General features: G+C 42.5%; 1 protein-coding gene across 3 annotated transcripts in view; it reads left to right on the top strand.

Moving 5' to 3' along the window:
- mllt10 (MLLT10 histone lysine methyltransferase DOT1L cofactor) overlaps window positions 1-23,629 on the top strand; it is a 45,998-nt gene extending 22,369 nt beyond the window's left edge. For 2 of the 3 annotated variants that reach the window (XM_040043910.1, XM_040043912.1), the window contains 14 exons: window positions 726-824; window positions 1,128-1,464; window positions 2,162-2,380; window positions 2,501-2,992; window positions 8,230-8,390; window positions 12,343-12,460; window positions 15,767-15,857; window positions 16,902-17,092; window positions 18,402-18,551; window positions 19,220-19,275; window positions 20,534-20,835; window positions 21,182-21,205; window positions 21,530-21,620; window positions 21,970-23,629. In XM_040043910.1, the coding sequence (XP_039899844.1) occupies window positions 726-824; window positions 1,128-1,464; window positions 2,162-2,380; window positions 2,501-2,992; window positions 8,230-8,390; window positions 12,343-12,460; window positions 15,767-15,857; window positions 16,902-17,092; window positions 18,402-18,551; window positions 19,220-19,275; window positions 20,534-20,835; window positions 21,182-21,205; window positions 21,530-21,620; window positions 21,970-22,251 (2,613 nt within the window). In that variant the 3' untranslated portion in view covers window positions 22,252-23,629. The remainder of the gene's footprint in view (window positions 1-725; window positions 825-1,127; window positions 1,465-2,161; window positions 2,381-2,500; window positions 2,993-8,229; window positions 8,391-12,342; window positions 12,461-15,766; window positions 15,858-16,901; window positions 17,093-18,401; window positions 18,552-19,219; window positions 19,276-20,533; window positions 20,836-21,181; window positions 21,206-21,529; window positions 21,621-21,969) is intronic. The other variant, XM_040043911.1, reaches the window with a different exon arrangement.
- The last annotated feature ends 242 nt before the right edge of the window (window positions 23,630-23,871 follow it).

Here is a 23,871-nt window from a genome sequence, read left to right as displayed (position 1 = left end):
GTATTTTCACCATATACCTCCAAGAGTGTGCGTGTGCGCGAGTGCACGCACGTGAGGCTACGTCTGCTAGTACGCACGTACAGAAAAGTGTCAGGGTGCGGGGCGTGCATGTGAGGTGTAAATGCACTGGCACCCAGCCACCACCTCAAGGGTGCGAGAGAGGGGTGGCGGTGTGTGCGCAGGTTTGTGAGGGTGTAAATTGAGCTGTGATGGCCCAAGAAAAAGGATAGGATTGGGTGAAGCGACAAGACCTTGCACGCATCAGCACGAGCGCAATGCTCAGCTCTTTACCGCAGCATGCTAAATTGTTGTTGCCTCCTGGTCCCCTTTTATCTCTCTTCCATCACTCTCTTTGTTTTTTGTGGATCGCCAGGCTTTCATCTCAGATTGAGTCTTTGAAATGCACTGCGGCTTCTTTCTCTGCCTCTCTTCACTGAACACACATGCACGCCGACTCGGTCTCCTCCACTTAGGTGCTTACATCCCATCTCATACATTAGCTTTTCCGCCAAGCACTTTTAAACAATGGTCTAAAATGTCCCCATAATCTTTGTTTTTTTTTTTTTTTTCTTCTTGCCATTTTTAGTCTTTTCCTAGTGTTTCAAATATCCAAAGAACTAAGGTTCTTTTTTCTGGCTTTGTCCTTATTTCTTTCCTCCATTCACTCACGTGCTGAAAACCTTCACTCATCTGTTTTCTCTTCCCTCCCCTCCAATTTCAATCAGAAACATAAGGAGCGAGACCGGCACAAACCGAAACACAAGAAAACCTCCATGGACATGTCCCCCTCCCTCATCCTTCCGAACATCATGGTCCCAGAGAAGGTGAGAGCACCCCTCCTTTGTTTTGGTGATTAGTAACATGTGATTAAATATTAGAGTCAGAGTGGCTTACCTTGATTTATCTTTGTTAAACTCTTATATCCCTAAAACATCCTGTGGCCTTGATGTATTTTTCACTCATCTTTTTCATTTGGCTGTGTTTTTGATAATTTCCCTTCCTGTTCCGCTGTTTTGATTTTCTTGTCCTCCCTTTTTCTCCCAATATCCTTTTTTTTCTCTTCCCATCATTCTCTCTCCCTCCCTCCCTCCCTATTCATTTTTTTTTTTTTTTTAACCTTCTTACAGACCTATAACAGTGGCAATTCAGGGGGAGGTGTCTCCTCTCTGCAAGCGTCTTCGCAGAAGCGATTAGATGACAGCGCAGCACGTTTTACCAACGCCAACTTTCAGGAAGTGTCGTCTGCTCACTCTGGCAGCAGTTCCAAGGACGCCTTGGCTGCAGACAGCGTCAAGGCTGCGACTGAGGTGAAGAACAAGAAGAACAGCGGTGGAGGTCACACGGTGGGACCGAGGGGCGGCCGCAAGTCTCTCACCTCCTCAGGGAAACCCCTCCCCTCTGCTGTGGTCACCATGGCAACTTCCTCTACATCTGCCTCAGCTTCAACTGGGCCTTTCCATCAAGGTGAATTGATGGTTGCAAATGGATCTCAATATTTCTCTCCCCCCACACACACATGGCAGTTAGAAAAGTGAGAATGCAACGATGGCTCATCTGGTATTTTTACCCTGCACACCCACAAGAAAAACTGCAAATGCATTAAAATTGCAAAGCGTTATTTAAAACCTGAATGAACTTTTGATTCTCTGGTTTTATGGGTCCGTGTGTGCTGTGTCATTGACTGGATATCAGTCGGGCACCAGACTTTTGTCTCTCGCCGTGATAAGACTGTTTTGTCTCGGCTCTGTAATCTGGGGCCCCGTCTGAGAACAGCCCCGCGCACACAAACACAGGCCGACGGAACATGTGGGGAGGTCGTGACGTGAAAGGAGTCACTGTTCACTCCTGTGTGTTCCTGTGTTTTGCGCTGTTACAGCCTTGAAGCCCTTGTCAGTTGTGTGTTTTTGTCTAGCAGAGAAATTGTGCATTGTGTGCGCTTTCAAGAAACTGATGCAAGGGAGGGCTGCTTGACGAGGAAGGGCTGACTGTAGAGCCGATAGAGAGCATTTGAACTGATAAAATGTCTATTTTTGTTATCTTGTTTCTGTCGCTCTCAAGATGATCGAAAGGGGTGTGTTCTGGAAACTTGTAAAGCTCTGATGTGTCATGCCTCTCTCCTCTCTTTGTTCATTCCTGTCCCACCCGTCTTTCATCCACCCAGGCCTCCTGTTGACCAGTGCCAGCAAGACCCCCTCTGCCCCTTCCTCCTCAGACTTCCTAAGTTTCACAGATTCATCGTTGCGTCCCGGTGGTGGAAGTACCTTCTCCTCCCCACCGTCTTTCAGCAGCTGCCTTGTGAAGCCAGGCTCAGAGGGTGGAGCTTCAGAGGGAACTACAACTCTCTTTGGTTCTCTTATGTCTGCAACCACAGCTTCAGCAGGTGCCACACTTCTTTTTCTTTAAAAAAAAAACCACAACAATATAATTTTTGTTTAACTATTAAAAACATGTAACAATCACATTAACTAATGGGAAACACTGTTATTTTTCATCATTGCAGTGGGTGGAAAGCTGTATGAGAATTCCCACAGTCACACAGCGAGTGAGACAACAAGCCTCGTTGGGTCCACTGGCTACAAACGGCCTCAGCCCTCGAGCTCAGGACTGGGGATCAGCGGAGCAGCCGCAGGAGGAGGGGAAGATGGGGTAAAGAAGAAAAAGAAGGGCAACTGGCGAAACAGATTTGGACCTTGCTTTACCACAGACGTGAAGCCTTCTGAGCCCGCACCCTCCCTAACTCTCCCCACCACCTCCACCGCCAACACCACCTCCTCCTCCACCGCCTCGCCTTCCTCCTCTTCGTCCTCAACGCTCTCAGGTCGCCCATGCTTAGTTTCCAGCAGTGGATTAGGGGTTGGGGTAGGAGGAGGATCAGGAGGTGGAGAGAGGGGGCTGGGGGTCATGGGCGTGAGCGGTGGGATTCAAAAGTCGCCGTCACTCCTCAGGAATGGGAGTCTGCAAAGCAACAGCAGCTCTACAACCACTGGGTCAGGTAAGGACGACTGAGAAATGTGACGCACAGCAACGTTTCACAACCCCTTTTAGAGTTTCGGAGACTTGAAGCCCGTCTGTCAGTTCTCATGACAGAATTAGCTTTATAGTTTCGCTGTAGCTGAGCAAATAATGAAATCAATTTTGGCAACTGAAATGAGGAACCGTGCTGGTTTCATTCAAGATCTATGGGGTAGTTGTGACTTGTAAGACCCCATTGTGCTCTCCAGTTTCATTACAATGATCAAAAGGAAAGTAGTTTGTGTGAGGCATTGTTGCAGCAGGTTTTCCAGCTGCTGAATGTAACACACCTGGGCAGCATATTTTAAATATTGACAATCAGAAATGGCCAGAGCCGGTGACACCTCCATGTTTGTGTGTAAGAGTGTGGGTCTGTGTGTTCCTGCACACACGTGGAAGTGGTCTGTATGCTTTCTTTTTTTGTTGTTGTTGTTGTTGTTGTTTTTTTACTTTCTCATCGTGTGTTTTCAGTTGCTTGGCAACTGTCTTTATGCTTTGGAGTTTCCCTGATGGAAATGGCTCAGCACAGCCCGCACATCCCACATCTCCCTTTTCTTCCAGAATCATCACCCTTTTGTTTCTCCCTCCTGCTCTCAGCTGCTCGCACCTACCTGCCTTCTGCATACAGAACCAACACTCACCTGTTGATGCTGTGTGCAGCTGGAGCTCTTAGTGTTGACACCCATACACGTGCACGCAAAGAAAGTGGACATGGTTATTTAAATTCATGCTACGGATGAATCCACTGATTAAGCTCAAATCCGTTGCTGATCACTAGGCTGACTTCTGTGAGTCTTTATCTCATATTTAGGATATTTTTGATTTAAGCTTTTCTAAATTGTCCTTTTCCCCCCCGCTAGAAGTGATCGTTTCGAGTGATTGATTAGCCCTACATCTGTTCTTGACCTGTAGCTTTAAAACTTGTAGCTGTGATGAGTATTGGACATTGCAGCTCAGCACCAGATGGATTGGACTGCAGCGTTCACAGAAAGCGAAGATTCAGGAGTAATTATGTTGTTTGCAACAGAGCAATTTGTAAAATGTGAAAAATGATGAGATTCTGATCAGAAATGTGTTGCTAGGCATTGGATGGTTGGCGGTCTTGATTTGCATTGCGTGTGTAGGAGTCGTACTTTTAATGGGAATGTTGTATTCTTGCAGCTCTCTGCCTGAATCAAACCAAAATCGTAACCATTCAGAGCTTAAGTGTGTTAAAACTACAGTCTTCACAAATACTCATCTTCTGTTCTGCATTCAAAGGTGGGTTTACTTTATATTTGAATTGTTTTGGTCATGAGCGGGTGAGTCAGAGGACTGGTTCTGTTTGCTTTCTGAATTTAATTTTTTGCAGCAGGGGTGGTTGAGCTTGTTTGTGATTCCACATCCATTTTACTTTCTGGTTCTTTTTCCTTGAGCAGTTGGGGGCATTTCGGGCTTCAGCTGGTGAGAGAAGATAGGGCAAACAGTGGTGGTTATGTATGACTGTGCATCATACGTATGCGACTGTGAGAAATTAAATCATGTGTTCTTCTTCCTACTGTAAATATTTAGCCAGGGGTTAATGCAGGGCAGTAATGGGGAGGATCTTGGTGTTTATCTCCCCCTCCTCTGTCCTGTCTGCTGACTCCACCGTGCTGATGGATAGATAGTTAGCCTGATAAATATGTGGTGTTGGGTGGGGAGAAGCAGGGGGTGAGATTTTGGCTGGGTTAATGTTTGATGGCAGCGGGGTCACCGATGGGACGGACAAGCTCGCAGTAGTTTTGGTGTGTGGGGGAGGAGAGACGCTGGGTGAAGCAAAATTTATTCACACTGGTGAGAATGTATGTATGTATTTAAAGAGAAGAAAAGCAGACAAGAAAACAAAAGATATCATTTATTCTTATATTTATTAGCTAATTTATGAGATTATTTTTACCCCTAACACTTTTTAAAAAAAATGAATTTCCTCAATTATCAGCAGCTTGGTGTCACCTCTGCAGAGCACATGTGAGAGGTTGTGAAAGCAAGGAAATACTCTGTGAGCAGGATTTAATTTAAATAACAAATTAAGCTTAATGTTAAAATATGAGCATGTCTATTATTAAAGTTTGCAGGTGTGTAATAAATAAAGTAACATCAGAAGAAATTATTTAAAGATTCACAAATGTCAGTATTTTAAGGCAATACTGGAAAAATAGATACATAAATGTAAAAAATCAGTAAATGGAGATTGGTTTGTAATTAGTACTTTTTTGGGGGGATATTGTGTGATATTGTGCCACGTCACAAGAAACAGAGAATTTATTATAAAAAAGGACTGCTAAATGGCTCACATTAAAGAAAAAATACAATACACACACACTCAAAATATATTCGATTATGTTGGGTAGCATAGAGAAAGTACAGTTGATATGAAGGCAACGTCTACCAAACAACACATATAAAAAATAATATATATTTTTAATGTAAATCAGAATATTTCCAGGTTTTTCACTAAACTGTAAACACATTTTCACTAAAATGTAAACAAACTGTAGCAAATGAGTTTCTAGTGTTTAAAAAAAAAAAAAAAAATAGTAGTTTAGAGACCTGAATATGCCTCTTCTTATACTTATTGTGGAAACTGTTAAATTTAGTTTGCCGTTGTTGACTCTGAAACCGACACGCCTTTATCAGTCTACCACAAACCCACGTACGTTTTCTGATGCACACACTCGTTGTGCGTGTTACAGTTGCTGTCCGTGATTTGGCTCTAAATGCACGTCTGTTTATCTTTGGTGGTAGAAAATTGTCAGAAAAACAAAAGGCTTTCTGTTGCCGAGACGTTTGTCTTTACATAAACATCTCCACGTTTAAACTCTGATGAAGTAACTGTCTGCAGTCTTTGGGAAAACAAGCTGCAAGGCTCCAGGAGAAAAGACACTGAATCAGACGTTAAATAACAGAATGTGATGGCATGCACTTTGTTTAATTTAATGTCATCTTTTTTTATATTCTGCATGTAGGCAACACAGATTTCTTCGTGAGATAATATCGGCTCGAACTAATCAAGGTGGATGTTTTTCAAGCTTACAGGCGTAGTGAGCAGGAAGGGAAAAGGAACAGGAAAGCTGGGCGATGGAGGCTGTTGTGCTTCAGGGGCTTAACAGTATTGATCATACAAATAGGTTATAAGTTTTACAAGCTCAGGTTTGTTTGTGTGTAAAGAAATATAAATATATATACTTTTTTGTTCTTTGTCTTCTTTTGAAAGAATCTTGCCACGAAAAGCAGTAATTAAATCTTAAAGGGAGCAAAAATACAGGTTAAGGTTAGCAAGTCCTCGTGATGAACAGCAGCTTTGTTTTGAATGGCCCTAATACACGTTTTTCAGATTATTTATTTATTTAATTGTCAGCTCAGCCCGAGAAATGTTAAACCTCTGGTCGATCTTGTAATCTACTTTTTGGCTAATTCCTGTGAATCAATAAATTTGGAGCAAAAAGAAAGAAAGAGTTTAGGAATTATAATAATTGTAGATGTTGAAAATATAATTGGTGTGCACGAGTAATTCAGTGTACATGAATTTAGTGTACTTGTTAAATTTGCGGGAATATTTTCATTAAAATTTTATGAGTTTGGGGAAAAACTTGGGTTTAGTTTGGTGATCTAATTCAGGAAAATAAATTAAACCCTTTTTTTAAAGTGAGGATCAAATATTGCATACATGCACTGTGACACATAAATGACATTCAATTTTGGGACATTTAAATTACCCTCTGTATTATTATATTATAATGGAAATTTGAATTAAAATGAACCTTTCCCCCCCTCCTCCTGTTTCCTGCACTGTTTTTGCACCATCCCTTTGTGTGTAACCCATTTCATCAATGGCATTAGCTAAACTCTGATGAATTGTTGGTTTGGCCTCTAATCCAGCTGCTAAAAAATCTTGCAGGAGCTCATGCCCCCTGAGTCTCAGCAGCCCTGCTTTGGGTATCAATTTTTCTGGTGCATATTACAAAGTGTTATAAATAGTATGTAGGCCCATGTAGTGTGCTATCTCTCTCCCTCTCCCTCCCTCCACCCCTCCACCCCTCCCCTCCTGGCACAAAGATCTCTTGTTCCCCCAGTGAATGCGTGCTGCCCTGAGCCATTCAGGCTTTTGTGGGCCTGAGGGGCCCCTCTCTCTCCCCCCCTCCTCTGATGGGGTCAAAGGGGGGCAGGGGCAGGGTTTATCCCTAGTTAGTGGACGAGCACAAGGGTGTGTGAGGGGAGGAAAGAGAGCGAGCAGGAAGATAAGAGAGCGCAGTGGTTTTTGTGGATGTGTTAAAATACAGGAATATGTATGCGTGTGTGAATTACAGCAGTTTATATTTTAACTATAATATATAATTGTTATTTTTAATATGCATATGGGTAAAATTGGTGTGTTTTGTTTGCAAGACAAAGAGCACAAAAGGGAAGAACTTTGTTTCGTCTCTTATCCCTCATCTCAGTCCTTAAATATTTGATTTTAAGGTGTGTGTGTGTGTGTGTGTGTGTGTGTGTGTGTGTTTCTGTAATTATTGCAGTTCAGGTTTTTTTTATGACTATAAAGACACTAAACTATCTTACTGCATACAAGCCTGCATACTGAACTGTTCATTACATTTGTTGAATTTATTAATGACACATTAAATTTCTAACAGATCTGCAGTTTGTTGAAACTTTAATTTCCTTATTTCTGTTTCTCTGGTGATTTTTTTTTTTCCCCCCCATTCATTCGCCCTGTATTTTTTTTTCTTTGTTGTTGTTGTTGTTTTTTATTAAAAAAGGGTCAAATGAAGTCGATTTAAGGCGGGTAACAAGAAATATATTTACACTTACTGACTTACTGCGCAAGTGCGTGACAATTATGAAAACAAGATAATGGCGGTAAAACAATGAATAATTATTCTGAGAAAAATCGACTGTTAAAAATGTAATGATGCTTTCTAAGTCAAAATTGACTTGTATAAAATAACTGCATAGTCTGCATACAGTGTGTAAACCAAAAGAAATTGTATGTACCAAAAATCAAGGCCGGTGTAAAATTTTAAAGCAGTCTGTTATTCAGACTTTTAGACTAGACGCTAAAAGCCCACATTCATGTAACCCATGACGATGTGACAGCGAATCATCATACACGGCAGCAGGGCACAGAAATGTAGATCTCCTCTACTTTTGCTAAACTCTTTGTTTAATCATCTTAATAAACAGCTTATTTCTCCCCAGGTGTTTTCTCTGTTGCCGATGGGTCCTCATCGGGGACGGGAGCCGTCACCATGGGCGGAGCCAACTCGGAGTTGTCACAGCAACAGCAGCCCACACCTTCTCTAGCCCCTCCCTCTCCATTCACTGCCACAGCGCCGCTAAACAGCACGGCATCAACACACGTGAGTCTGCGCTACAACCTTTCTACACTCACGTATATGGAAATACACGCTCATCAAAGCCACCATGACGCACACTGTGTCTCTCACACACACACGCACACACAGTCTATTCAGCACCCTCTACATCTGCCCATTCATCCACATCTTTGGCATCTTTGAGCTGAAGTGCAGATAAACTGTGGGAATACAAATAAACCAAAGCACACTAATTAAACGTCTTCCGCACCAAATCTCTCAGCACTATTGTTAATCCTCCGCACGTTAATTGTGTGTGAAATGTGTGTTTCCCGACCTTGTGCGCATTGTGTTTTCTCAGCTCAGTTATTCTGTAGCCAATGGTGAGGCTGCACCTGTAGAGGGTCGCTGTAGCTCATTCAGAGCACAAAAATAAGTCTTCTTAACATTTCAACTACAGCCTAATTAGTTTTTCCTACGTCTAGCGAGCGAGGTCTGTGAGAAAATACTCGAGTTATTTTTATTAATGAAACTGATAGAAATCTGTTTTTGTGACACAGAGGGAACATTGATAAATCATCTTTTTTTCCCCTTTTCTTTTTGAAAGCGAGTACACATTCAAGTTCCTCTATAATGAAATGCTAGACAAACCCACCAAGGCTCTGTGTTGTTATAATATGCCTGCACGTTTATGATTTTTATCATGTCACTCAATGGGGAGAATGGTGACGGGGGTGGGGGGGCTTCTGGGCCAAGCTGGGAAAGCACTCATTCACAATACATTATGTGCGAAAGTGGAGAGAAATCAAGGCTGCGTAATTAAAGGAAATCAGTCCCATCGTGAAACATTTAAGGATTTTCCTTTTTTGGGGGGGGGGGAATAATGGAATGGAAATAAAAATGGTAAATTTTTAAATGTATTTCCATTTAAACCTCATATATAAAAGCAGCAGTTAAGCACTTTGAATGAATTATCCAAGACCTTTCTCAATATTTAGGCTTTTCTTCATTTTCACTGTGCACTGCTGGCTCATATAACCCTGATATCCAGTTTTAAGGTTGTTGCATCCAACGTGATCAACTTGGCCCCTTTCAAAGCACCTATCTCCTAGAAGGGTGCAGCTCTTCTTCAATCACTGACCCCAGTGTCCGTCCTTTCAAAACGTCCCCAAAGTCTGCATTCTGTCTCTGTCCACCCAGCCCCATCTTTCTCCCATGTCCACTTACCACCTCTCTTTCGCTTTCTTTCTCTCACACACACACACTTTCTCTCACCCTCGACCTTCCTTCTCTCCGTCCCCGTCCATTTCTCTTCCCCCCCTCCTCCAGTGTCCTGTGATGTAATGACATCTGACAAGCACCACAGTAGGGATGGAAAGATAGATGGTGGGAGGGGAGGGGTTGCAGCGACTGTGTGTTTAGGGGGGTTAGCGCTCTCGCTTTGGATTCGCTGGCTCGGCCTTCATCTCACCCTGCTCCTTCTCTGTTCAGCACATATTCTAGAGGACGGGAGGCCCAGGGAAGCACAGGATATCACGCCTGTTTTCTGCATGTATAGAGGAGCTTGGGTTGCGGCTGTGTGCGAGTTTGTGTGTCTGTGAGAGCGAGAGAGAGAAATGAGACGAGGGCTGCAGAAAGGAAGCATGGGGGCGACTTAATAGAGACGGTTTCTTTTTTCCCCCACAGTTCTTTTCAAATTGTTTTAAACATGTGTGTTAGTTTGTAAAGTGTGATGCAGGCCTTTGGGCAGCAGACAAGTGAGCGCACACATTCACACACACACACACACACACACACACACTTTAAATCGAATTGGGAGTAATTACACAACTATAGAAGGATGCCAACAACAGGCTTTCCTCTCTCTGTGTGTGTGTGTGTGTGTGTGTGTGTGTGTGTGTGTGTGTGTGTGTGTGTGTCTGGGTGAATGACAGAGACCATTTGCTATTTTCAGTGCGCTAGCAGACTCTTGGCCTACTGTTATTGGCTATCAGCCCAGGACAGAGAAAGGGAGTGCGAGAGAGACTTTAATGAAAAATGAATGTAAATGAAAAATGAATGTTGATGGGAAAGGGGGCAGGATTATGGCACTGGGAGGAGGAGGAGGACGGGGTGGGTGTAGAAAGAAATCTGAAGTCATTTCAGAGGAGGATGAAATGGTCAGAGGGAACAGGTTCCATTTTTGGAAATTAACCTTTAATAGGAATTGGAATTTGCGGGATGATTTTCTGTATTTACACCTACTGTGTGCATAAATTTCTGATATGAGATCATGGCTTTCAGGCTTTTTTGTTTTATTCCTCTGAACCTCTCCAGAAATTTAAACAAATATATCCTAATCACCCCTAAAGCAGTGGGACAGAATACAGAAACACACAGGAGTTTTACCGACTCTCTAAAGCCTGGATTTGTGTTTTTAGCCTTCATGTAACTGGTCTTTATGACGTATTTATTTCAGCTCAAAATCAAACAATTTTACTCAAAGAGTTTTCTGATTGGAAACAAAGCGGAGAAAGTGTAGTAAAGCAAACTTACCCAAACTGTCAGTTTAAGCTGTTTTAGTTAAGTAACGATGTCTGGCCTTCACATTTTTTCCACACGTAAGCTGGACGAGAAACTACAACCTTGTTTCCAACGATGGATTTTAAATTCTCCTTTTTTTCCTCATTTACTCCTCAAAACACTAGTTTTTGTGCAATCAAAATGGTCAGCCATTTTGTCCTTCTAGATGGACCTGATCCTCCTGCTCATGCTCCACCCTCGCTGTCCTCGCTCTCTGTCGACCCCACCCTTCACTCCACAGTCCTTATTTGGGAAATGCCTTAATTGGATTAAACTCTATGCATCAGAAACACTTTGTCAGCATGTCAGCGTATTGTCGGGGTGCCGAGGCGCTCTGAGCCCTGTGTGTGTGTGTGTCTGTGTGTGTGTGTGTGTGTGTGTCTGTGTGTGCCTAACAGAATAATGAGCTGTGGATTTATAATATACTTGTGGGTGTGTGTTTTAATTTTTTAATGTATTTATTTTTTATAAGTGGTAGATTTCCGTCAGTCCACATTAAGATGCATTGCAGACACATGCACTCTTAACCTGTTACTATAACTGTTCCACTTGATAATAAAGAAACACTTCCTGGTTTTTGTTTATTTTTATGTATAATGCTTAAAGAACAAAATATAAAAATAAAATGATAATAATTCTGGTAATTTATATAGTAACACCAGCAAAAATATGCAGGTTTCCATATTTGAAATTTAGAGGTGTGTGTGTGTGTGTGTGTGTGTGTGTGTGTGTGTGTGTGTGTGTGTGTGTGTGTGTACACCAGTGTACATTTTTATCATTATTTTATTTATTATTTTTTTGTATATTTCAAGTCTATTTGAGCCCAGAACAGCTGTTTCTTGCTATCCTATCACATTTTATACGTTACATTTTAAAAATATTGTAATTGTTTACAAAAATCAAAAGTGTGTGTGTGTGTGTACACCACCAATAGTGTATTTTTATCATAAAAGCTAAAAATCGTCACCATGAGCCAAAAATTAAAGACTATTTTTAGCCATTTTTGTTTTAATAAATTCAATCTGATGTGTCCCAGTTTATTCATTTATTATTCAACGTTTTAAAACGCGTTTCTTGGGACACTCAGACCGTTAAAACCTGAATCACCACGTGATTGTAATGTGGGAAACTTTCTTTCTCACTCTAAAAGTTTACAGCTGGATTCTTGCAAAATTCGTGAGATTATGATCAAGAGGGAATCGGTCTTGCCAGCTTAAATTTTGCCTTTCATGCCGTCAGTTGGCACTTTTTTTCTTTTTTTGAAGTTGCCTGCCTTTTTCCAAGCATGACTTCTCAGATGGTTCAGTGGAAAAGAACAATCATGCGGTTATCTGAAAACTGCTGGTTTAGCCATTATATTATAAAGAGTCAAATCAGAGAGAAAATGTGGCTTCTTGTGTCTCATGTGTCACTGTTTGTTTGTCTCCGTCCACAGGTGAGCGCTCTCCCAGGCTCTGTCTTCAACCTGGCCCCCCCCCACATGTTTGGCAACAGGCTGAACCCCAACTCGACCATGGCGGCGCTCATCGCACAGTCTGAAGCCTCACCGGCAGGTACAGCAGCGACACTTCATGCAGCAGTGCATGTTTGTTTGTGCGCATGTGAAAAAATAAAATGTGTGCATGAGAGAGAGAGCGACAAGGACACGGAGATAATTGATAGGTCAATGCCCCCTTGATCCCGCAAAAAAGGTCAAGGGTCAGTGATATTCTTAAGCCCCTCCCACTCAGTTCTAGTTAAATGGCATAGGTTTTCCTCTATTTCCTCTTCTTTTTTTCTGATAAACTTTAATCGGTATGAAAGAAAAAAAAAAATAGGCTCTTTTTGAGGAAATGCTCCTCCTGGAGCCGGCAGGAGCTCCAGCGGTAGAGAGAAAGTCCGTTTGTGTTGTCTGTTCAGCGCAGAGGAGCTGATGAGGGAGTTACGAGAGACTTTAGTAATCAAGAGTAGCCGTTTCCTGATGCAAGACATCTGGTTGGTCAAAGAGACGAGAAGCAAGAGAAAAGAGGCGAATAAAGAGTGCAGAGGAGGAAGCAGTTCCTGCTGCCGGTCAGCAGTCATCAGAGCCAGATCCAGGCTGACCCGCAGGTCAGCTCACTAATCAGGCTGACTGACAGGGGGCCGCGTGTGTGTGCGCGCATTCGTTCATGCGTGTGTCCATGTGTGTATGTGATCCAGAGACCTAAATCTGTTTACCTCGCTTTATAAGCACCGATTTTTAATGGGTGCAAATCATGCATCTCAAGTTATTAACATCAGCACGTTTTTAGAAGTGAGTGCAGCGGTTTTTTGGTTTGTGTTTTTTAGAAACTACGGACAGGCTACTAGGCAGGTTCAGTGTGTTCAGCAAACCTTATATATAATTCATGAAAATGAACATTTTGATTGCAAACTCTAAAAAAAACAAAAAAACCCAAAAAAAAACAACTGTTTTCTTTTTGTAATTAAGAAAGGAAAAGATTTTATACCATATTTAATTTTGTAAGTTGTTTCAGGTGTGTGTGTGTGTGTGTGTGTGTGTGTGTGTGTGTGTGTGTGTGTGCGCGCGCTATGCTGCTGTGTAAAATTAAATGTTTCCAATTGGAAATGTGTTTAATTTGTAATTAAATTAAATGTATAATTCAATATCAAGTCATTTCTGCCGTTTACACAATTTCAGATGTGAGTATTGTAAATGTTCTGCACTTTAATTTTAAGTGAAACTTAAATATAAACATAGTATGAATTAATAGGCCAGTGGTTTCTCTTTATTGATTAGCTTTTCTTTAGCGTCAGTAAAATTTCTTTGTGCAAAAGGTGAAATATTCAGATATTAAACCAGCAAACAAGTATTGTATATTTTCCCCCCTATATTTGGAAACAGACTATTTTTGGAATATTGACAGTTGATTCATTATTAAAATAGTGGCAGATTTATTTTCACTTGATTGACCTATTGCTTCATTGAGCTGCACTAACCAGTAATGAAAATAATCATTAAGCAGCCTTAATGAACATTGATATTTCCTTACCATAACATTAAGCACACAGACGTGGAGAACACGTGTCTGCGGCTACATAAGCATGAAGTTCTGTTTGTCGGCTAGTAAGGGTCATGTGAGCGTAAACGTGCAAGGTGTGTGTGTGCGTGTGTTTGTATGCATGCAGCCTGTTTACTTTGGCAGCCGTTTCTCTTTGCTTTTGAGTGTCTGGAGGGAGGTGCCAGGGACGAAAAGGGTTACGACAGAAAAAAGGACTTGAAAAAGAAGAGAGCGAGGGACTGGAGTGGTGACCTGGTGGGGGTAAAAGCTGGGATTGACTGTCTTAAGTAGAGGGGAGTTTGTGTGAGTGTGTAAATGCAAAAGTCTGTGTGCATGTGTGATTCATTACTCTCACTGAGGAAAATGAAAAGAAGCGTCTGGCCAGGGGCCCAGAGGGAGGAGAGACAGAGACTCTCACAGAAGGTAGAGAGGGAAGCACATGCAGTTTGAATGAAGGCTTGTGTTTGAAAGAGATACAGAGAGAGAGAGAGTTTTGTAGATTGCAGAGCCCACAGTATTGCAGCGCATGTAGCCTGGGTCAGAGGGAAAACAGAAAAACTTGAAAAGGGTCCTCTGTCTTCACTTCTTTTTATCATCCCGGACCCTTGAAAAAATATACTCCAGAGTGGATAAATCCAGGAACAACGGCAATTTGCTTTAGTGTGGTAGAGGACAATTATGCTTTTGAAAAATAATGTTGTACGCCTGGGGTGGAATTCCAGTGTGTCTCGGGTCATGCAGACTGCCACCCCTGTATGTATCTCCAAAATTAACCAGCGTTTTAACCATCACATATTTTCTTTTATAACTAAAGTGTTTTTAAAAATTTAAAAATTAAAGAAATCCAAATATAGTTAATTGGGAGTGACTGTGCTGTGTAACTGCTCTGCAGCGCGATGAAGATCCACCCTACTTAACTATGTTTTACAGCTGGGGTCAAGACAAATCTGTCATTTCCTGCAGCAGAAACATGTCTTGAGCTCAAAACTGCGTTTTTAACAAATTGTCAAACTTTAACAAATGTCCTGATGTGTGATTTTTCCAAGTCGTTAAAGAAGGCTCAGAGTCTCCGGTCTGGATCAGTGTGTGAAGCTCCCTATAAGACATTTGAATGATCAATTTTTAAGCATTGCAACACTATGCAAAATGTATTTACAAGCCACAGTTAAATGACTCATTTTCTCTGCCAGGAAACAGAAATAAACGACTGAACGATGAGTCTGGCTGTATTAAAACGCAGGTGATCACAAAGAGCCCGAGGATAGAAAACAAAGCAGGAAAGCCGGGTTGTTACGGATGTCTGGGATGTTTTGCAGTCTGTATTGTTTGCTTGCCTAAATAAATGAAGAAGCGTGTTTTTTATTCTTGTTTTTGTCTTGACTGGTGGCTTAAAAAAACAACAACCTTACAACAGTATTGTGAGTGCGCTTTCACATTCAACTTCAGCCGGCTCAGTGTGGATATTTTGATTTTTATTTCAGCATATATTGTGCAAAGCAGTTAGTCTAAGATCCATTCCTATATTACAAATAATGACTGAACAGGCTCATGCTGTAATGCTTATGTTTATGCCTGGTCTGTATTCTGATCATTAAAAGTACCCTAACTTCCAAGTAGGAAACTAAAATAAAATAACAAACAGATAAACGTCTTTATTCTCACATCTAACCCTCCAAAATTTGCAGAGCATTCATTTAAAGACCACAAATGAATTCCACATTTTTATGCTCATGTCAACATTATTCCATAATTTCATCCTAACAACAGAAAAACATCTTCTGTCCGTGTTCTCGTCCAATTGATTTTTTTTTTTTTTTTTGTGTGTGTGTCTGTGTGCAGATCAGGAGGCGGGAGACGGCAGCAGCAGCGGCGGCGGTTGTGTCGGAGCTCAGGGCTTCTCCATAAGAGCTTCTCCCAAGACCACCCCGCGGTGAGTGCACACACACACACACACACAGATACCCTCCCCAGCACTCCCTCACCATTTACATTCCTCACTGGTCCCCCTCCTTCACCCATCCCCCCCTCCCCCTTTCTGCTTTTCCCTTTGCTGGCCCCCTCATCTCCCCTCTCTTCCTCTCACTCCTCAAACACACACATGCACACTCTCTCTTTTGCTCTTGCCCCTACAGGCAATTCTTGCTCTCTCAGCCATCGATAACTTGTGTTTTTGAAGGTGGTAACCATCCTTCAAGTCCAGTTAGATGTTTTTTTTTCTTGTCTTCTTGTGTTTAAGGACAGTGTGATCAGTTATTGTATCTCCTCCATTTTGGAATGTTTGTATGGATCATTCAGGATCACGGGGAAATTGATCATACAGATAAACTTTTTTTTTTTTGTTTCCGCTATTGTTTGTGGAATGGGTGATTTCACTTGATAAGGTTGGTTATATATGGTTTTATTTTTTATTTTTAAATCTAAATTTTTGGTCTTAAATTTAGGATAAATGACATTTAACTGCAAAAGGAAACACTGTAGCAAAATGAGGCGACTTTAAGACTGTTTAAGCTTCTTTAAAGTTTCATGTGCGAGTGGTGAGTTAAGTCATATTTTTACATTCCACAATAGGGGAAAATAAGATGCCATTTGCACACCTACGGCTCAGTCATCTCTTCCGGTGTCCTTTATTTCCCCTTTTCCCCTCTCCTCCTCTCCTCAGGCTCCAACAGCTTGTCTCAGTGCACACTGAGATTTATCGCATCAAGACAGTGCACTTCCCTCTCTCTGTCTGTCTCCCCCTGTTGCATGTCTTCTTTCTTCCTCTCTCTCCTAGTCTTTTTCTAGCTCTCGCGCGCAGACAGAAAGCCTGGCCCCTTTTCATTAGGGGCCACTGTAACAACAAATTGATGTAGTTTTATAGCCAGCAGTGACTATGTTTGTCTGACGTTTATGTTAGGTCGTTAATCTCCCTATTGACCTCTCCATCTCTCCTTTTCTATCAATGCACTCTCTCTCTCTCTTCCCCTACATTCAGCTCTCCGATTGGTGGCCTGCAGATCCGCTATGACTCTTCTGGGTCGTTGCCGGGGCCGGGGCAGGGGTTGCTAGGGGCGGGAGGAGGCGGGGAGACGTTGCCCCCAGTGGCCACCAGCATTGAGCAGCTCCTGGAGAGGCAGTGGAACGAAGGGCAGAGCTTCCTGCTGCAGCAGGGAGCGCAAGGAGACGGTGAGAAGACGCAAGCACCAAGCATCCTTAAAAATACAAGATTACCTAAAAGAATCATCCGATTTCAGACTATTGCTCACCAGTAACTACTGAAAAACAGGCCTCTAAGCAGGGAGTGATTATTGGTAGCAGTGGCTGCAGTGACTCCCGACACGCTTGCAAAAGTATGGGACGAGTTGGACTATCGTGTGGACTAATGCCGGGTGTCCACAGGGGGACATATGGAGCACTTGTGAAAATTTTGTATGTAAAATATACCAAAAGCTTTTATGTCCATTACTTTAAAAATATAGCCTTTTGAAATCGGATGATTCTGTTTGATACACACTTATGAGTTTGTTAATTCAATTTAAGTCTCTCACCAGACGGATTTTATTTCTACCTGTGACACCCTCACAGCATTTTATTTAACAAATAAGTCACATAAGTTTTACTCTCTATTTAAAAGATACAGTATAAGGCAAAGGGCCTGAAATCAAACAAAGGCAGGATGAAAACAAAAGGTGAATTCTCTTCATCTCAAAAATGACAGGAGATTAATCTCCTACCTCACACGCACTCATACACTTTGTCCACTTCACCATTTCCTTCTCTGTGTCAATTGATCTGTCGGCTCTTTGCCTTCGAGCTGTTGTGCAGAGCCGCTCCCTCTTTCAGTCACATTTTCACTTTATCTGTTATTGTTGCACCTGTCAATCTCTTGCTGGTTATCTACCTATCTGAACATCCCTTCTGGGATCAATAAAGTGAAAATGAAAAAGGGGGATGGCAGCCTGGTCGTTAGAAAGGCTGTCCTTCAATCAGACGAGTCAGGTTTAAGTTCTTGCATCTGCAAACCCTCCTCCTCCTCCCCCGACACTGAGTCCGTGCAGGCTGCAGGGTCACTGTAGCTGACCTTGATCTCTGACATGTCTGTGTTGAGTATCTGTCTGATCGTCACTGTGTGTGTTGTTAATATGAGGTATAAGAAAAGGCAGATTTAGAAAATGAGTGGCCTTTTAGAAAGTAAGGATATTGGTGAAAGGGTCAGTCCTGTAAAGATTCATCCCAGCATATAACCCAGCACCAGCACTGGTTATTTTACCTTCACTGTGGTGCAGCTAAAACAACAAGTGGGCTAACAGTGTTGACTGCAGACTGTGACGGGGCTGAGTTTTATTTCATTTGTGCAATTTTGAAGTCTTTATTTTCTCACACAGGTGTGGAGAGCAGTAAATTGAAAATTCAGAGCGGAGCTATTACAGAACATTTGGAGCAGGAAATAAAAAATCGCTGCTTTTTCTGTTCCCTCTCTCCTTCTCTTTCTCAGTGGTGAGCATGTTGAAGTCTCTGCACCAGCTCCAGGAGGAGAACAGGAGGCTGGAGGAGCAGATAAAAACTCTGACCATGAAGAAAGAGAGACTGCAGCTTCTCAGCGCACAGCTATCAGTGCCTTTCACACCTGCCACGGCCTCCTCGGGTACACAGACACTCTTACTTACTTACTTAGAAATCAAGGTGAATGATGCACACCAGTGAGCCACAGCACCTGCCTGGCATTGTGCAGGTCTGCTTTGTGTCACTGAAACAGCTGCACCCCCATTGATGTGTTTTGTGGTATCAGGCATCAAGCATGGCAGCAGGAGATCCTTAAAATGTTACCTCCATGGACTAAAAAAATATCACAGATGCTTGATCAGATTGAGAGCTCGGGAATTTAAAGGCCAAGACGACACCTAAAGTTATCGTTCAAGCAATTTTTGCACTGAGGGTGTGTTATATTTCTGAAAAAGGTGACAGTCCAATACTGTTGGCATGAAAGGTTTGAATGTGGCCTGCAACACTATTTTGGAGGGTGTATGAGTAACAACCATCATCACCCTGCCTCTGCCAGCTTCCCTTCCTCCCATAGCACAGCCTGATGCATGCATGTGTTTATATCAAAGTTATTCAGATTCTTGCATCTGCACATGTTATTTTTTTCAGCTTTAAGATCTGACTGAGCTACTCTCTTGTTCCCGATCGAAAAGATGGATTGTTGCTGGCTGACGTCATTTAGCACAGAAAATTTCTAGAACTTGAAAAGCAGGTTTCACATTTTTTAGACTAGCCCTACTGAGACATGTCTAACCTTTCGGTTATCCGCAGATGTGAAGGGAGCCCAGCCGGGAGCAGCTGACTCATCTTTACCTGTGGCGACTCAGGTAAGGACAAATTCGTGGTTTGACTCCTCTGTAGTCACCAGAGTTTGTGTTTTCGAACTAGTTTTTATGCTTTGTTTCGATTTCTGTTTTGATTTTCCAGAGTGGCTTTATTTTTATTTAGTTTTTATTAGTTTCAGTGTTAGTTTTAGTCTTGAACACTCAGTAATTTATTTATGGGAAATGCCAGAGGCAAGCTTTAAAGTCAGAATAGAAATTGCAATATAAACAGAACTTTTTGTAGTTGACTCACAGGCTTGTAGACTTTGAAAGTTTTTTCTTTTATTCTATTTATTCTTTAACATTGTAAATTAAGCAAACTGTAATGATCGCTTTATTTTAATGTCAAAAAGGTGTGAAATAACGCATATCCCAATTAATAGGCCACATCCTTCGGAGGCCGTATTTGAAGGTCGATTATGTCACAGCAAGGCGATGAAGGCTGTCCCAATTCGAAGGCTGCTCCAAATGCGGCCGACAAATGTGTCTTTCATTAACCTATCCCAGAATTCATAGCGCGGCCCTGCCAATTCCAGTTTTCAACAATGGCGGCAGCTACTTAGTTTTAATATTACTCTTATTACTTTTTCTGGGTCACCAAATAAACTTTTAAGATGTTTTCAGGCGAGAATGTAGCTGTGTAAGCTTCAAATATCTGGTTGGTTTATCAAGACATCACATATTTGCAAACGTGCTTCAACGTTTTCGAAGGTGTCTGTTACCCACCAGCTCGATAGCTGACCGGGTGGTCAAGGCTCACTAGAGCCGGCAAGAACAGCAAACTCCCGGCACATCGTTTTCAGATCCCCGCGGTCTTTCACTCGGGTTAAACATGAAATATAAGTCACTTAAAATGTTATTGTTTGGCTTTTTTCAGTGTTTTATTTGTTCCTGGGTGAATCGGTTTGGCTGAGATTAAAGTTATAGTTTTGACACAGCTGAATAAACGTCAAACAGGAAACACAGAAGTGTGAGATGGTAGAGAATGTACTCCAGTGTTCTGTTATATATTAGCGAGCGAGGAGCAGACGGCTGAGTTTATTGAACTCCCCCGAGACCCAAAAATCTCCCCCGAAATCTGAAGGCTAGACTGTCCCATTTCACAGTCTCGCACTTCCGGCCTTCTAGGTCTTCGAAGGACCCAGCCCATGTAGACCGCGAAGGCCTGGTCCTCTGAAGGATGCAGCCTATGAATTAGGACATAGCTACAGATTCTGAATGCAGGACTTGTCATTAATGGGAGTCTCTTTCTGGTCCTCAGGATAGTGCATCTTGTGGTGGTCACAGCAGTAGTGGTTCCACCTCCTCCCTCTCCACACCTCCCTCGGTGTCCCAGAGTCCACCTCAGCCACAGCTCAATGGGGTCGCCTCCGTAGGGGCGACCCCGGCTGGGTTGGGCGGCGTGGCGGGGCTAATGGGGGCTCTGGGCGCAGGGAGTGCGCTGGGCATGGGTGGAATCGTCGGGGCTCTGAACGGCGTGATCCAGACGCCGGCCGGCACCTCCAGCCCTCACACACACACTACAGGAGCAGCTACAGGCGTCACTTTGCCCGTCAATAACAAGTATGGCTGTTTTCATCTTCCTCTAATACATTAAGCGCCCTTTTCAGATTAATAAAGCATCAACACTGGGATGCGAATTGTGTTGGAAGCCTTTGATGATAATAAAATCAATACATGTGGTTTCACATCACCCTTCCCAACAAATTGGTTGACTGTCAGCGAGTTAAAGAGCTCCAGATGGGTGTCAGTAGCTTCACATTTTCAAGGCCCTTTCACATAAGCACATAGTTAAGTACTGAAAATGCTCGGGAATATGTTTGTCTCGGCTTCCCAAGAAGTTTAAATGTGAACTTTATTGCATCCTCTCTTCCTCTTTGTGTCTTTTTGCTTCCACGATGGATTTTAGCAACTCAGCAACTAGTAAGACCAGGTGAGGCAGAAGCTGGTGCCACTTCACAAACCGCCGTAGCTCTGTTTTCATCAGTGTGTCAGCTTTGTGAAGAAATGCTGTAGTCTTGCACGTTTTTTTGAGTTTGAATCTTTTCTTGTTTTGTTTTGGGGGGTTTTTTTGAAGCAAAAAATAAGCTCATGTTTTTCTTTATAACTTATAGAAACAGATAAATGTTTATATTTTCTGTCACTCTCACCGTCACAGACCTGTAATGTTTTAAAAAAGTGTGCTAAACAGTCTGGTACTGTGCAGGCAGAGTGTAAATTGCGTTTGTCTCACTGTGAGTGTGCTTTGTCTCCTCAGCGCGGCGCGAATCGGCCTGCTGTCTGAGCAGCAGAGATTGCTCCTGCAGCAGCATCAGCTCCACCAGCTGCTGTCCTCACAGCCTTCAGTGGTACTACACACACACACACACACACACACTACGCACATTTGATTACTTACTACTATCACACACAGTTAAACACAAAGACACTGAGCTACAATTTTCTTTTAGACGATAGTCTAAATCACCTAGCTTATTAACTCTTCTTCTTCCCCTCTTTTCCACACTTTCCCCTGCTTTTTTTCTTCTGTCTCACGCTCTGTTCCCCCCTCCATCCCTTATTCGCCCCTTCAACTCTTTTCTTTAATGACACCTCCACTTAATCCTCTTCTCTTTTTTTTCTTTTTCTTTTTTCTCTCATTCTTCCTCCTTGTTTCCTCCCTCCTTGCATCTCCCCCTTCCTCCCTCTGCTCCCCAGGAGCAGCAGCAGGTGTTGCTCTACCAACTGATGCAGCAGCAGGACCTCCAGCAGCTGCAGTCCCTCTCCTCCTCTGCCCAGATTCCCTCCATCCCACTCTCTTCCGCTCAGCTGCCCATCAACAACTTGCTGCCCGGCGCCCAGAGCCAGGGCCAAGGCACCATCACCGCCAACCCCTTCCTGGCGCTGCAGCACGCACACGCCGACACGCATGGCTCAGGGGCGCAGAAGCCTCGGCTAGCCGAAAAAGCCGTGGGCGTCGGAGGGCAAGAGAAGACGTGACGGCATATGTTCTTTTTGTTTCCTTTTTTTCTTTTTATTGTTTTGTTTTTTTGTTTTTTTTTACATATATATAAATATAAATATATATATATATACATGCGCAGAGTTTTTCGGGATCAGTCTGTTGGTCAACTTTGTAGGTTAGTGATGAGAACATCTGCAGGAGAGCAAAATGTGTTCATGTTAGATATTTGTTTCCAGCGGTGTGTTAAAGCATAACACACACACACTCTCTGTGTGGAGTTATACAGAAGACTGTCTGTAGTTTAGGTTCTGATCTCGACACCACGTTTTGTGTCATTTTGTATTATTTATTTGATTTAACGACTTTTTAGCTGCTTTGAGTCCTTATTTTGATTGCTTTGTCTACTTAAAGATTTTTTTTTAATTATTTAATACTGCTGGTAGTAACTGAACGTGTGTTACTGTCAGTACGTAGCACCAGCGGACATGGTGTGTTTAGTCTCTTCTCTCAACAGTTCAGTTGACTGACAGGTTCCCAGAAACTCTTTTTATTTCTTCGGTGTTTCCTACTCCGAATCTTGTTCCAGGTTTTGTTTTGGGGTTTTTTTTTTTTTTTTCCTCTCTCATTTTTTTTTTTTTTTTTAATTAATGTTTTTGTAATGGTCTGGTCTCTCTGCTGTTTCACTCTCTCAGGGGCTTCAGCCAAACCAGCAGTTGTGCTGCAGCGCACAAGCTGGCACACACACAGAACTACAAACATTTGAAAAAAAAAGAAAAGAAAATGGCAGCAATATTATGATTAGGACAACAGTACAATTCCCTGTTATAGGACTTACCAGTCATAGATGTGTGATTGACATCTGTCTCGCAGCAGTCCTGGAGGGACTATCAAATGAGGAAATGTCCCACACGTCCTCAGTGCTGCCTTCTCTCCCCGTGTCTCCTTCCCGCAGTTTGCGTACATCCATTAATGTCCGTGAGCCAAGCCTCGTATGGTCACCACAGAAGCCTTGCTTTTGACTGTCTCTTCTCTGGGCCAGATACAGGAGGATCATTCGGGGAAAAGAAATGTAAAAGAGGAGAAAAACAAAAGATTATTCAAAAAAGTACGTTGAATGTTCACAAAGATGCTTAAATCCACGTCACACATCCACTTTCAGAGATAAACCACGCAATTGGTTATCAGCAAGTGGAAGTGATTGCATTTCATCTTCCCGATTGAGCCTCCTGCTGCACCTACCTCTCGAGCAGGACCAGCCTATCAGGACCTAAAAGGCCGACAGCAGCGGCCACTTATAAACCCACAACAGTCAGGACTGGCCAATCAGGGTCCAAACCCAAGTGCCTGAGGCCAAAAGAGGAAAGTGGGATTTTGTTTTTTGTTTTTTAAAAGCAAACAAATATATATATATATATTAAAAAAAAACTTGGTCACTCTACCCAATTTTTCACAGTGCTACTGGTAATGAAGCTGCGTTGCTAAGGCAACAGATTACAAAAACTTGTGGTCCTTCAGGCTGGACGTCTCTTTAACAAAACTAGGAACTTTTATTCTGCTGCATTCTCTAATATCAAAGCCAACTTTGTGTTGTGCTTTCTATTTATCTGGAGGTTTTGTGTAATGGGCATAAGATGATATATTTTAAAAGCCCGCTT

This window comes from Simochromis diagramma, unplaced genomic scaffold (genome assembly GCF_900408965.1).
Source record: "Simochromis diagramma unplaced genomic scaffold, fSimDia1.1 OVJJ01000602.1, whole genome shotgun sequence".
Taxonomy (NCBI): domain Eukaryota; kingdom Metazoa; phylum Chordata; class Actinopteri; order Cichliformes; family Cichlidae; genus Simochromis; species Simochromis diagramma.
The sequence above is the reverse complement of the archived record's forward strand: the minus strand, read 5'-3'. Positions and strand labels throughout refer to the sequence as shown.